At 43.1% G+C, this 15,335-nt stretch overlaps 1 protein-coding gene across 5 annotated transcripts in view; it reads left to right on the top strand.

Moving 5' to 3' along the window:
* KNDC1 (kinase non-catalytic C-lobe domain containing 1) overlaps positions 1–15,335 on the top strand; it is a 123,559-nt gene that overhangs the window by 77,035 nt on the left and 31,189 nt on the right. For all 5 annotated transcript variants that reach the window (XM_034777261.1, XM_034777260.1, XM_034777264.1 and 2 more), the window contains 2 exons: positions 374–465; positions 3,094–3,488. In XM_034777261.1, the coding sequence (XP_034633152.1) occupies positions 374–465; positions 3,094–3,488 (487 nt within the window). The remainder of the gene's footprint in view (positions 1–373; positions 466–3,093; positions 3,489–15,335) is intronic.

Genomic DNA, 15,335 nt, shown 5'->3' with positions numbered 1-15,335 from the left:
ACACTATGATGCTGATTGAATCCTGCGTGGAGGACTGCATTGAGACAGTTTGCCATTTAGTGTAGTACTTTGTTTAAACACAATCTGATGATCTTGGGATTCTGTTAACCATTGTGCAGCACAGTTGGTACTAAGATAATTACTGCACCTTACCCAATGTATTTTAATGTCCGTAAAGCCTTTGAAGATTTTCTTTATAAAATAAAACCTAAAAAATACATAGATATATATCATGCAGTAGATAAATGTGACAAAGTTCTGGCACACACAATGGTTTGATCTGTAAGATCTCATTTTTATTTTTAAGCTTTTCCTGCCATCAATATTTAAGAATATGAAATGTTAATTGTTCCTTGTCCCATTTTATTTTCAGAGTAACTGAAACAGATGGATCAAAAGGTGGCAGCATGTTCCACAGTTTGAAGACATCTGACAGTTTTTTGGTCAGCAGCAAACTGACAAAGGGTGAGAGAAGAACTTATGTTATTAGGTGTTTGTGTGAGTTGGGACCCCACCAAGGGCGACAGCCTGTAGGGATTGGTGTTTATAGAGTGCCTGCAGGACAACACTTGCCTCTGAACTTGTGACAAAGCAAACTACAAAGTATCTGAAAATGTGTTACTATATGGTGACACCCTGCAAGGCTCTTGTCTACAATATCTAGCCTACATCACACCAAATGTCATTTAGCAGGTTACCAAATTTAATTTCATTACTTACTGAAGCATGTTATGAATGTTGAAAAACTCTTGAAGTCCCAATTACTATACGTGCTTATATGCTTGTTTTTTTAATAGGTGTTCTAGTGGTGTGCTTTGATGGGGGAGAGAATCTGTTACTATGAATTAGAACAGTTTCACTGAATCAGTTCAACTGTGTGTCAAGTTTAGTTCCAGGGAGAGCTGAGAGCCTTAGTAAATGCTTGTAATTCCTTACGGGCTAGTGCAGCCATTGAGGGTTAACTGATAGGTGAACTAACGCTGATTCTTCTCTAAAGTCTCTGATCCTGTTATTGCCTTGTCTGCTCAGCATGGCCTATCAAAATTAAACGTGTTGTACTGAATAGTAAAATAAGTGGCCTAGCAAGGAACCTTTCAGTTTAAAAACACAAAACAAAAAAAACAACCTTTTTACAAGAAATGTAGGGTTTTTTTGTGCATAATTTATAACCAGCACTACCTAATATGTCAGACTTAAAATGACCATTTTTTACACTTTGGGTAAAGGGCCACATTGATGAAAATACCAGTTAGAAAGCAAATGTGTAAATTAGAGAGGAGCTACAGATGTTGATGATTACATACACTGTGTGTGTATCACATGCCTTCTTCTGTGGTCTGACCCACAGAGGGTCCATGGACTATGGAGCACCATTTAAAGTATGTTTGGGGGCATAGATTTGCCCCACACCTGACCATCCTCTTCCCCTTCTCAGGTGTCCCCATCAGGAGCCTGACCCCAGTCCCCAATTCCATGAGTTCCTATACCCAGTGGCTCCAGATTTAAGTTCGTGGCATTGTGACTTGGCACCCAGGACCACAATGGCAGGTCTGAGTGGCACTGCGACACCCCTTCCCCCCACCATGACAGAGGGGCGGGTGTGCTAAATTTGAGTCAGTGGTGTTGTGACCTGGCATATGGGGTTGCAGCGCCACTCAGGATTGGCCCAGCCAAAATATGGTCAAGCTGTGACCTGGGTGCACCAGAGCCTATGGGTCTATTACTAATGTCAGCTAAGAGAGGTGTCCTCAACTCAGGTGGTTATGGAACTGTTTTCTGGAGTCAGACATCCATTTCTGCAGGTCAGGTGACTGTCTTCAGCACATGGATTCACTGAATTGACTTTTGAGAGAATGTTGGCCTGCTGCAGAAGCCAGAACCTCACTCCCACAAACTCCATTTTTCATGGTCTCAAGTTGGGAAACCTCCCAGATTTCAGTACTCCTAAATGTCTGTTCTTCCAAACACGGTGTGCAACTGCACACTGGGATTGCAAAGCACCCACAAACTAATCCATTTCCAAATTGTAGTGATTTTCCTGCTTGGCCAAAGGTTGGTTGGGTATGATTAACAGAGTGTTTTAAACTCTGCTGTCAGTCATCTTTAATGACAAGGATTAAAGTATAAGTTCACACTTGCATGGTGTCATAAACACGTTAACATTCATTCTGAGCCAGTATGAAAGATGTACGCTGGGCCAGGTTTTCATACAGTGCCATTTGGCTCTAAAGCTGGCATATCTGGGCTTTGAAGGATTATTCGGGCATATGTGGGCCCAGGAGACCCTCTGGTGGGCATAATGTTGACATAAAGGCTCTTATCCCACGTCTCTTCTATGCTGCCCTGTAGTAGGGAAGAGGAGTGTGACCAATCATTGACTGTCATTTCAGTCTCTTGGGGCTGTTAACAGCTGTTGTAAGATAGAAAAGGTCCAACACAGTTTAGGGGATTGGTCCTGTGTCCAACATCAGTAAGACCAGCTGAGTGCTAAAGTAAGTTTGCTGCCCCAAAATCCCCTTTGTCAACTTGCTCTGTGTGCAGTTTGGCTCTAGCTGAGAACTTGGCCTGCTATGTATGGCCTCTGTGTCCTTTGTAAAGAGCTTTGAGACGTGTAGATTAAAAAGCATTATATAAAAGCTAAGCACTTATTTACTAATGGGTGCATATGTTTATGACCCACATTTATTTTTGTGTGCAGCCTCTATCCCAGCCTATGTATTTTAGAGCTGCTGTACATGTTCAGCGTGCATCTTTATTGCATTTTACAGAAACTCTTGAAGTGTGGTTTAATAGTTTGACAATATTTTTGACCTTGGGCATTTAAAAGTGTAGTTACATAATGTTAGTCTTATGCCCTTTAAACTTACGGGTCACCTGTTTTTTGTCACTCTATTTGCCAGCAAAGTGCTAGTACCCTTGGATTACTAAGATATCTGGTCGTGGTTGCCATGACAACTGACAGTGCCACAGTTACAGGGCATAGGTGGCTTGACAACTGCTTTTCATATGCCTGGCATTTAAATCTAAAAAAATAAACCGAAATTTAGATATGCTCCTATGTATGACTGTTTGTTTCTTTGTTCTCTTTAAAAGGGAAAGAGAGACAGGTGGCCTCTGACACCAAGGCAATGCCCACTACAGATGTATCATTGGCTGAAATGGACTTGGATGAGCTTCCACTAGATAATTTTGAAAAAGAATTGAGGCTGCAGAAGGTTATATTAAGAACAGAAAAGGGTGGAAGTTGTTTACAAAGTAATGATTGTCTCAGTCCTGACTTCGTAGAAGAGAATAGAGAACAAGAAGAGGAAACTTCTGAAAATAATTACCCTGTCTCCCCCAGCTCAACGGACTTTCAAAGTTGTAGTCCTGGTTGGAGCAGTGCATTCTACGGGGGTGAATGCTTTAGTTCAGACGTTTACAATTATATGAAAAAACTTGGAAAGCAGGAAGTAAATGAGTCACAAAATATAGATTTGAAAAGAGTGGTAAGTACTTTGATTTATGAAAATTCAAGATGTATTGTAATGCTTATTGATAAAGATGGGATATTTAACAATAAAAACCAGGAGGTGATGGTCCTCTTTTTCCTCAATGTTAAATTAACATACAATTCTTTATCCTGCTTACAGCAGGTCTGAATTGGGCCTAAGTGTCTTGAGTCATTAATGTCCAATCATTGGTAGACCCTGGATCTCCGTTTGGTTATACAAGAATCTATTGTTCTCTTTGAAACAAGGAAAAATAAATTGTAAAGGTTTATAGGTCTCAGGTATAAGTTGTAGTATAGTGTGGCTCTCCACCCTTGCCATATGATTTTATGAACACAATGAAATTGCATCGGCCCATTGAAGTCTTTGCCTCTTGTTGATTCTTAAATCGTAATCCAAAAGGCTGCATTATTATATAAATGGTATACTAGCTTGGTCGTTTAAAGGGAGTTGTACCGGAGGGAGGGGAGGACGATGTACATACATAAATTAATGCCACGCTGAAAGCTCTGACCCTCAAAGCAGGGATGCCTTTAATATGGAATGGGTTACGGGGTCTTTGTGTTAACACAGGCTTCCCTAAATGGCTTGCGACCTAGTTTTACGAGTAGCATCCCTGACACCTAGGGATTCAGGGCTTGTCTTCACTGAAAAGTTAACTCAAGTTTTAACTTGAGTTTTTGTCCTTAACCCAAGTTACTTCCATATCAAAGGATATTTATTCAAGTGTCATGGTGCTTTTAACTCGAGTTGGCTGGCCCCTCTGAGGTATAGGATAACCCTCGAGTTAACATAACTTATCACCTGCTGACACAACCATTCTGTAGTCTGGATGCAAACTAACTCTGCTTGAATCCTGTTGCTCCTTCATTGCTTTCCCATGATGCCTTCCTGTGCCAATCCTGCTGCTCCTTCATTGCTTTCCCATGATGCCTTCCTGTGCCCAGAAAGGACCAGACTAGCTCTCCTACACACAATTCACTTGGAAAGAATTCACAGAGAAACTTTGCTTATTGCAGCACAAAACCATGGGTTATGCCCCCAGAAGTCTTGCGACACACAGGCGTGATTGAGATACCATTGTGGATAGAGCAGCTTGAGTGTTATTTTGCTGTGTGGCCGCTCTCGCTTGAGAGGAGTAATTCAAATATAGACAATTGTAGTAAACTCATCAGTGAAGACATACTCTGTGGTCTGAAAATGGGTCTACCTGTCTAGAAAGTGCTATTAATCTTACTGTCTGATTTATCTGTGTTCTGTCCACCGTGAACAATCTATTGGGTCTGTCAATATATTTCTAAATAAATATAATGAAATGCAACTAAGTAATCAGAAATAACAGATGTAGACCCTTTTGCTTCCAAGTAATTAGTTGAAATACCACTTGATCCACTCTCATTGATGGTTTGGTGTATGTGAAACAAATAATAATCTCATTCCAGTTCATTGCAATTGACACCTTTGTTTGCAGTCTCGGCAGGAGGGTTAAGGATTGGATGAGTATGCAGGTTCAGTTGTCCTCCTTACCCCTCATGTCAAGGTGCAGGTACATTAGTGAAGCAGCATGAGAAACTTGACCTATGATTGTTGTGTGTCGAAAAAGAGAACAGACTTCTTCAAGGCTGTCAATCTAGCAATTTGGGCATATAATTCTATAGGGGCATAGAATTATATATGGTCAGTTAAATACTGCTTGGGCATATCAGGTACAAAAAGAAGAAAAGGATTACATAATCTCCATTGCTCAAAGGACTACTTCCTGACTGTAAAACTGTAAGGAATTTTCTTGAGTATCTCCAGTGATTATTTTTTTTCCCCACCCCTACCCTACTCCGACATCCACTTTTTTTTTTTTTCTGGGATTTTATAGATTATTAAGTGATTTAGTTTGATCCAAAAAGATATGATCTCTGCTCTTCGGAGGTGGTTTTATTATTAATAAAAAAATATTTTTATTATTTTTATTATTATTATTATTGTATATAACTTGCTGGAGTACAATATAAATGAAGCAAGATTTAAAGTAATTTTGAGTGTGTCCCTTTTGATTTTACTTGGAAAATTAGTGTATGTTGCTGCTGTTTGCACTACCTGCATAACTGGTAGACTTACACAAACACCTTCTAACTTGCATTTTCCTTATAATGTATGTGGTAACATTTATCATGAGTTAGAAAAGAATATGAGAGGAAGAAGTTAGTTTTGTGGGGAATCCTTACAGAGAGTGATACTTTGGTGTCTAAGACATTCTTTTTTTAACTCTGTTATACTCCATGTATCTTGTTAAAAGTATAACAAACATCATGTACCGAGTGTAGGTACAGTTTAAAGTTGAGCAAATGCTTCGGAAATGCACATGCTGATCTCACTGAGGATCTGTGCATTATATTGGTACTTATATCAATTTTAAGTGGCTTCAAAAGTCTTTGTGGACAGAAATGAGCCTGATTGTGATCTTGCTCTGTTGACTCAGTGGAGTTGCATGGCTGTCCAGCTGGTACAAATGAGATATGCATTGGGAACTATTATATGCTTGGGCCATGTCTACACTACCAACTTTGCTTGACGGAAGTTACATTGGCATAAAGTTTGTATATTGCTTGTGCACATGCATGCTCAGTGGCTTGCATCGGCACTTTGTGTACTCACCACGTGTGCTTGTATCAATCCAAAGTGCAGTGTCCCATGGGTAGGTATCTCTGTGCCAGGCGCCACCCTCTGTCACAATGAGTTTGGGGGGAGTTTTACAATGTGTACAGGGTAGAAATGAGCTGCGCAGGGAACTCTGGGAGCTGAGTGTCAAGTTCCCATCAAGCAACTTTCTCTATCCCATAATGCCATCCCTATCCCATAATTTTCTCACCTTTTTAAAAATCCCCCAAACCACATGGCTTTTCTACACTAACTTTGTAGTGTAGACTAGATCTAAATGTATAAGCAGGGGTAAGATAATGAATTACAGATAATAGAAACACTCAGTATGTTACAATGAAAGTCCTGTATAATATCTAAAGTCAATTTGTAAATAATTTAAAAAAAAATTAACTCAATGTGGACTTTTCCAAATAAGGAATAATGTAACTTGATGTGTTGTGATAGATACGGGGTCAAATTGAGTTCTAGTGTACGTTCTATTCATTTCTTGTACAATATAAATACCCTTTGAATGCACTGCAAAAGAAAAATCCATTTTCTAAGTAATGCATATATAGTTTAAGACCATACATCCTGCCAGGTAATATTTATGTACAGAAGATCTCGAATATGTTTTTAAAAGTATAGAATCTTAAGTTAATTATTAAAAAGACTCCATTTGAATCTTTGCTGTCTTGCTATTTTTTCTATTTTTTAAATGTTCTGTTATTAATACACAACAGGATATTGGATTAAAGCCTTGAGCAGCTTTCAGTCTAGTGCCTTTTTTCCCCTTAATGCCATGCTGTAGTGTGCCAGCAGAATGATTGATTGTTGCTGTTGCATTGACTTTCTGTAAAGCCTGGCGTCTTCCAAAGGTTGCAAAATAAGGACCTAAAAAGTTGGCTCTAAATATAAAATTATTAATTTCAATCTTTAAAATTTGCTACAGTATAGAGAAGGCTCTTTCCTAAAATGCTGACTTTCCATGTACGCCGTGAGAAACATCAATGTCAGAAAATTAACCATTAGAGTCCTTGTAGATAAAGTTTCTGAAACTGCTACAGAGTTTGTTTTATATATGTAAAATATTAAATTAGACTTCCTCTGTTTCTTTTTACATTTTTGTGAGTTATATCAGTACTCTGGAGTGTGTGATACTTAGCCCTGAATCAGTCAATTGCAAATGTGTAAAGCTATCCAACACTTGCATCTCCCATCCTTTACCTTTTATTAACAGACAGGAGAAAGATAATGTAACAAAAGCAATTGTGTAACAATATAGCATAATTTTAATTTCAGTATCAGCTACTGACAAAGGAGCCAATCTTCCCTATTGTAGTCAGTGTGGATTTTGCTGTTGACTTAAAATCCAGAGGTTTGTGCCCTGCTTCTTAACAGTCTGCCCTATTAGGAGCAGGATTGGGGTTAAATTCTTCATTTTAATGTTATCTACAGTACCATTTTATTTCAACACAGCAAAAAACTTTATTTGTATCATCTGAAAATTTTAGGCCCAGATCCTTTGGTTTAAACATTGGTGTAAATTACACATGGAGGACATGTTGTTTAGGCAATAGGTGTAAGTGGGGGAAACATAGTGCAATTTGGCATTAAGCATGTGTGCAAAATGGGTGTAACTTACTAGTGATGAGCTAAAATGCTGGAAGTGTGGTGTTCCCTCCCCACCCCCTGTGGAGGCTTGCTCCATGTCCTGAACATTCCTATGTGACCCCCCCCCCCCAAGGGGCACGCCTCACAGTTTGAGAACCATTGTGTTACCATGAGTTAACTATTTATGCTAAATAATCTGTTCTACCTTGTATTGTGCTGTGACACTTTGAATCCCTTTCCTAGACCCGAAGAAGAGCTCTGTGTAGCTTGAAGGCTTGTCTCTTTCATCAACAGAAGTTGGTCTGCTGAAGTAAAAGACATTACTTCGCCCACCTTGTCTCTCTAGAAATCTAAATACTAAGATGAGTGAACTTGTGTGCCTAGTATTAAATGAGGATATTGATATAATAGGCATCACAGAAACTTTGTGGAAGGTTGATGATGGGACACGGTAATACCAGGATACAAAATATATGGGAATGACAGAGTAGGTCATGCTGGTCAGGGAGTGGCACTATATGTGAAAGAAAACCTAGAGTGAAATATAGGAAAAATCTTAAATGAATCAAACTGTACCATAGGGTCTCCATGGATAGAAATTTGATGCTTGAATAATAAGAGCATAGCAGTAGAATATACAACTGACTAGTTGACCAGGATGGTGATTGTGAAATTCTCAAGGAGATTAGAGAGGCTACAAAAATAGAAAACCCAGTGATAATGGGGGATTTCAACTGTTCCCCTATTGACTGGGTATGTGTCCCCTCAGGATGGGATTCAGAGAGCAAATTTCTAGACACTATTAATTACTGCTTCTTGGAGCAGCTAGTTCTGGAACCCACAAGGGGAGAGGCAATTCTTGATTTACTCCTAAATGGAGCACAGGATCTGGTCCAAAAGGTGTGAGTATGGCTGAACCACTCAGTAACAGCAAACCTAATGTAATTAAATTTAACATCCCGGTGGGGGGAAATACCAAAGAAACCCACCACAGTAGCACTTAAATTGAAAAGGAGAACTACACAAAAGTGAAGACACTAGTTAAATGGAAACTAAAAGGAACAATGTCAAGAGTGAAATGTCTGCAAGTTGCATGGAAACTGTTTTAAAAACACCATAATATTTGCTCGAAATAAATCTGGCGGTGAGGGCTCTGCCTAAAGAGTCCTAGAAGCCATTTGAATCTCTCCTTCACCCCTGTTTTAAAGATACGGCTGATTAGACTCAAATCAAAGATTGAGAGTCTTTGTTCTGTTAAGTAATCACTAGAGCTGAAATCACTGATAACCAAGTCTAGCTGCTGTATGTGGGACAATGCTGCAGTGAAAGACTGTTTAGCCTGCAGTGAGGTTACCCACTACCTACTGATATCACTGAGGCCTGGTCTACACTACGAGTTTAGTCTGAATTTAGCAGCGTTAAATCGAATTAACCCTGCACCCGTCCACACAACGAAGCCATTTACTTCAACATAAAGGGCTCTTAAAATCGATTTCTGTACTTCTCCCCGACGAGGGGAGTAGCGCCAAAATCAACGTTGCCAGTTCGAATTAGGGTTAGTTTGGACGAAATTCGATGGTATTGGCCTCCGGGAACTATCCCACAGTGCACCATTGTGACCGCTCTGGACAGCAATCTGAACTCGGATGCACTGGCCAGGCAGACAGGAAAAGCCCCACGAACTTTTGAATTTCATTTCCTGTTTGCCCAGCATGGAGAGCACAGGTGACCATGCAGTCTGAGAATCGAAAAAGAGCACCAGCATGGACCGTACGGGAGGTACTGGATCTGATCGCTATATGGGGAGAGGATTCAGTGCTAGCAGAACTACATTCCAAAAGACGAAATGCCAAAACATTTGAAAAAATCTCCAAGGGCATGATGGAGAGAGGCCACAATAGGGACTCACTACAGTGCCGCATGAAAGTTAAGGAGCTCAGACAAGCCTAACAGAAAACCAGATAAGCAAACGGAAGGTCCGGGACAGAGCCGCAGACGTGCCGCTTCTACGCTGAGCTGCATGCAATTCTAGGGGGTGGGCTGCCACCACTACCCCACCTCTGACCGTGGATTCTGAGGAGAGGGTAATCTCAGCCATGCCTGAGGATTCTGCGGACGGGAAAGAGGAGGAGGAGAAGGATGAGCTTGCGGTGAGCACACAACACTCCGTTCTCCCCAACAGCCAGGACCTTTTTCTCAGCCTGACTGAAGTACCCTCCCAAGGTGTTATCCCAGACCATGAAGCCATGGAAGGGACCTCTGGTGAGTGTACCTTTTGTAAATATAAAACATGGTTTAAAAGCAAGCGTTTTTTAATGATTAATTTGCCTTGAGGACTTGGGATGCATTCGCAGCCAGTACAGCTACTGGAAAAGTTTGTTAACCTGTCTAGGGATGGAGCGGAAATCCTCCAGGGACATCTCCATGAAGCTCTCCTGGAGGTATTCCAAAAGCCTTTGCAGAAGGTTTCTGGGCAGTGCAGCCTTATTCCGTCCTCCATGGTAGGACTCTTGACCATGCCATGCTAGTAGCAAGTAATCTGGTATCATTGCATGACAAAGCCTGGCAGCATATGGTCCCGGTGTTTGCTGGCATTCAAGCAACATCCGTTCTTTATCTCACTGTGTTATCCTCAGGAGAGTGATACCGTTCATGGTAACCTGGTTGAAATATGGGAATTTAATGAAGGGGACAGAAGTGGCCGTTCCTACTGGGCTGTTTGCCTGTGGCTGAAAAGAAATCCTTCCCTGCAGTTAGCCAAGCGGCGGGGAGGGGGGAGAGGAAGCGATCATCACACAGAATTGGAGGGGGGGGTTAGTTTGCTTTCTGCAGGGATCTTCCCTGATACCAGCAACGCGGTGGGAGGAGGGGTAAAGCGATCAGCCCAGAGAATTGGATGGGTCGGGAGTTAGTTTGGTTTCTGCTGCTGCACGTTAACAGGAACACCGCAACACTCAATGGGCTTTGCTTGGTATGGGAAAGGAGGGTGCTGCTTTTATGAAGGTTGCAGAAGCCGAAAGACAATGGCTTACCATGGCTGCATGCAAGCCGAATTCTGTTGCCTGGCCCTGCGTCTGTGATCTCTAACACCAAAGCCGCAGGCACTCAATAGAAGATGCAAAATGCGACCTTGTACCGAAATCACATGTGCTATGTAATGTGAATAATGTTGTTCACCGTGAAAGAGTATAAACATTTTTCTGTAAAATGCTATCTTTTTAAATCTCTCTCTCCCTTTTTTCCCTTCCTCCCACAGCTGCAAAGTTTTCAAGCGTCCCTCCTCCGTCCCGAAGGCTATCTCAGATAAGGCGGCAAAAAAAATGCAGATGAGACGACATGTTCTCGGAAATAATGCAATCGACCCACGATGAAAGAGCTCATCTGAATGAGTGGAAGGACACGGTATCAAAGTACAGGAAAGATGCCAGTGAACGTGAGGCCATGAGGGATGCTCAAGTTGAGAGGTGGCAGGCTGCAATGCTGGGGCTGCTGCGTGATCAAACGGACATGCTCCGGCATCTGATGGAGCTTCAGGAACGGCAGCAGGATCACAGAGTGCCACTGCAGCCCCTGTATAACTACCCTCCCCCCTCACCATGTTCCATAGCCTCCTCACCCAGACGCCCAAGAACCCGGGAGGAGGCTCCGTGCACCCTCCCACTCCACCCCAGTGCACAGCCCAAGCAAAAGGCTGTCATTATTTTGAACTTTTGAAGTGGCCTTTTCCTTCTCTCCTATCCTCCTCCAAACCCCACTCGCGCTACCTTGTCAGTTCTCTCCCTATGTTTATAATCAATTAATAAAGAATACATGATTTTTTAATGATAGTTACTTTATTTCCAAAGAAAGCAAGAAAGGGGGGAGGGTGGTTTGTTTACACAGAATGAGTCAATCAAGGGGGTGGGTTTTCATCAAGGAGAAACAAACAGAACTTTCATATCATAGGCTAGCCAGTCATGAAACTGGTTTTCAAAGTTTCTCTGATGTGCAGCGCTTCTTGGTGTGCTCGTCTAATCGCCCTGGTGTCTGGCTGCGCGTAATCAGCGGCCAGGCGATTTGCCTCAACCTCCCACCCCGCCATAAACATCTCCCACTTACTCTCAGAGAGATTTTGGAGCACACAGCAAGCAGCAATAACAATGGGAATATTGGTTTGGCTGAGGTCTGAGCGAGTCAGTAACATCCGCCAACAACCCTTTAAACGTCCAAAGGCACATTCTACCACCATTCTGCACTTGCTCAGCCTGTATTTGAACAGCTCCTGACTACTGTCCAGGCTGCCTGTGTATGGCTTCATGAGCCATGGCATTAAGGGGTAGGCTGGGTCCCCAAGGATAACTATAGGCATCTCAACATCTCCAACGGTTATTTTCTGGTCTAGGAAGTAAATCCCTTGCTGCAGCCGTTTAAACAGATTAGTGTTCCTGAAGACGCGAGCGTCATGAACCCTTCCTGGCCATCCCACGTTGATGTTGGTGAAATGTCCCTTCTGATCCACCAGTGCTTGCAGCACTATTGAAAAGTACCCCTTGCGGTTTACGTACTGGCTGCCCTGGTGCTCCAGTGCCAAGATAGGGATATGGGTTCCATCTATTGCCCCACCACAGTTAGGGAATCCCATTGCAGCAAAGCCATCCACTATGACCTGCACATTTCCCAGAGTCACTAACTTTTGTAGCAGCAGCTCAGTGATTGCTTTGGCTACTTGCATCATAGCAGCCCCCACAGTAGATTTGCCCACTGCAAATTGATTCCCAACTGACCGGTAGCTGTCTGGCGTTGCAAGCTTCCACAGGGCTATCGCCACTCACTTCTCAACTGTGAGGACTGCTCTCATCTTTGTATTCTGGCGCTTTAGGGTAGGGGAAAGCAAGTCACAAAGTTCCATGAAAGTGCCCTTAAGTTTCGCCGCCACTGGGAATCGTCCCACACCTGCAGAGCCGGCTCTGGCTTTTTTGCTGCCCCCCGCCCCCGGCAGGGAGCGCGGCTGGAGCACCGGGAGGAGGGCAGAGAGCCCGGCCAGGGCTCCGCTCTCCCCGGCAGCCAGAGCACCAGGAGGAGGGCGGAGAGCCCGGCTGGGGCTCCGCTCTCCCTGGTGGCCAGAGCGCCGGGAGGAGGGCGGCGAGCCCAGTCGTGGCCCCACTCTCGGGCCGGAGCACCGCACCGCCTCCCTCCAAGTGCCACCCCAAGCACATGCTTGGTGTGCTGGTGCCTGGAGCCGGCCCTGCACACCTGCAACACTATGCGGTCCTACCAGTCTGTGCTTGTTTCCCAGGCCCAGAATTGGCATTCCATGGCTAGAACCTGCCCCATTAACAACATGATCTCCAAAGCGCCGGGACCCGTGGTTTGAGAGAATTCTGTGTCCATGCCCTCATCACTCTCGTCGCCGTGCTGCAGTCGCCGACTCCTCCTCGCCTGGTTTTGCAGGTTCTGGTTCAGCATAATAGCACGATAATGCGCGAGGTGTTTACAGTGTTCATGACTGCTGTCTTGAGCTCAGTGGGTTCCATGCTTGCCATGGTATGGCTTCTGCACTGTTCACCCCCTTGAAAAAAGGCGCGAAACGGTTGTCTACCGTTGCTTTCCCAGAGGGAGGGGGAGGATGTACCCAGAATCACCCGCGACAATGTTTTTGGCCCCATCAGGCATTGGGATCTCAACTCAGAAATCCAATGGGCGGGGGAGACTGCGGGAACTATGGGATAGCTATGGGGTAGCTACCCACAGTGCAACACTCCGGAAGTCGACACTAGCCTCGGTACATGGACGCACACCGCCGAATTAATGTGCTTAGTGTGGCCGCATACACTTGACTTTATACAATCAGTTGCCAAAAATCGAATGCTGTAAATTCGGAGTAATCCCGTAGTGTAGACATACCCTGAGAGCTGGTTTGAGTGGTAGAACCTCAGAATGTGACATCTGAGTGAATAGAGGTGTAGCAGCACCAGAGTGAACGGCACCAGGCAGTGGCACCAAAGTGAACAGTGGCAACCGTGACTCAGTTGCAGAGGGGACAGCAGAGCTCGATGACTCACTTCCCTCCAACACCCCACTATCCCCCCGGCTGGGTGGTAAACTCACCTCTGAACTCTGGACCTTCGCTGACCAAGTCCAGCAACTATGAGTGGGATGATGGAGGGAAAAGGCAATAGCAGGTTGAAGGAATATTTTTTGGACTTTCACAGTGCAAAGTGAGAAACTGAGGCAAAGGACATTGCCCAATATACTCTGGGGTGGGTGTTTGCTTATGGTCACATGCTTTCGAATCATGGTGATCGTGTTTTCCCAAATAAATGCCATGTTCCTTTTTCCTTTTTATTAAGTTTTCTTCTGTTATACACAGATTCATTGCTTGCAAGTGGGGAAGTATTCTTTTAGGGAGTCAACAAGCATGTGGACAACTATATCCAGTTGATATAGTGTACTTGAACTTTCAAAAAACCTTTGACAAGGTCCCACACCAGTGGATCTTGAGCAAAGTAAGGAATCATGGCATGTGAGGGAAGGTTTCTCATGGATCAGAAACTGGTTAAAGGAAGCAAAGGATAGGTAAATGGTCAGTTTTCACAATGGGGAGAAGCAAATAGCAGGGTCCCCTGTTTTTGTAGTGGGACCTGTGCTATTCAACATATTCAGAAACGATCTGGGAAAGGTTATGAAGAGTGAAGTGGTAAAATTAGTAGATGATACAAAATTACTCAAGATAGCCAAGTCCAAAGCTGACTGAAGTGCTACAACGGGATCTCACAAAACAGAGTGAATGGGCAACAAAATGACAGATGAAATTCAGTGTTGATAAATGCAAAGTAATGCACATTAGAAAACATATTCGCAGCTATACTTACAAAATAATGGGGTCTGAATTAGCTGTTACCGCTCAAGAAAGAGATCTTGGAATCATTATAGTTAGTTTTCCAAAAACATCTGCTGAAGGTGCAGCAGCGGTAAAAAAGTTAACAATGTTAGAACCATTAGGAAAGGGCTAGGTAAGACAAAATATACCACCACTGTATAAATCTGTGGGTATGCCCACCCCTTGAATACTGAATGCAGTTTTGGTTGCCCCATCTAAAAAAAGATTCATTAAAATTAGAAAAGGTACAGAGAAGGACAACAAAAATGTTTAGGGGTCTGAAACAGCTTCCGTATGAAGAGAGATTAAAAAGACTGGGACTGTTCAACTTGGAAAAGAGACTGCTAAAGAGGGATATGATAGAGGTCTATAAAATCATGAGTGATGTGGGGAAACTGAATAGGGAAGTGTTATTTATGCCTTCACATACCACAAGAATCAAGGGTTACTCAATGTAATTAATAGGCAGCAGGTTTAAAATAAACATAAGGAAGTACTACTTCACACAATTCACAGTCAACCTCTGGAACTCGTTGCCTGAGGGATCTTGTGAAGGCCAAAAGCATAACTGGGTTCAAAAAAGAATTAGATAAGTTCATGGAGGATAGGTCCATCAATAGAGAGTCCTGTGGCACCTTTAAGACTAACGGATGTTTTGGAGCATAAGCTTTCGTGGGTGAATGCCCACTTCATCCGACGAAGTGGGCATTCACCCATGAAAGCTTATGCTCCAATAC

The sequence above is a fragment of the Trachemys scripta genome, chromosome 7, assembly GCF_013100865.1.
Source record: "Trachemys scripta elegans isolate TJP31775 chromosome 7, CAS_Tse_1.0, whole genome shotgun sequence".
Classification (NCBI taxonomy): domain Eukaryota; kingdom Metazoa; phylum Chordata; order Testudines; family Emydidae; genus Trachemys; species Trachemys scripta.
This window is presented reverse-complemented; position numbering and strand designations above follow the sequence as displayed.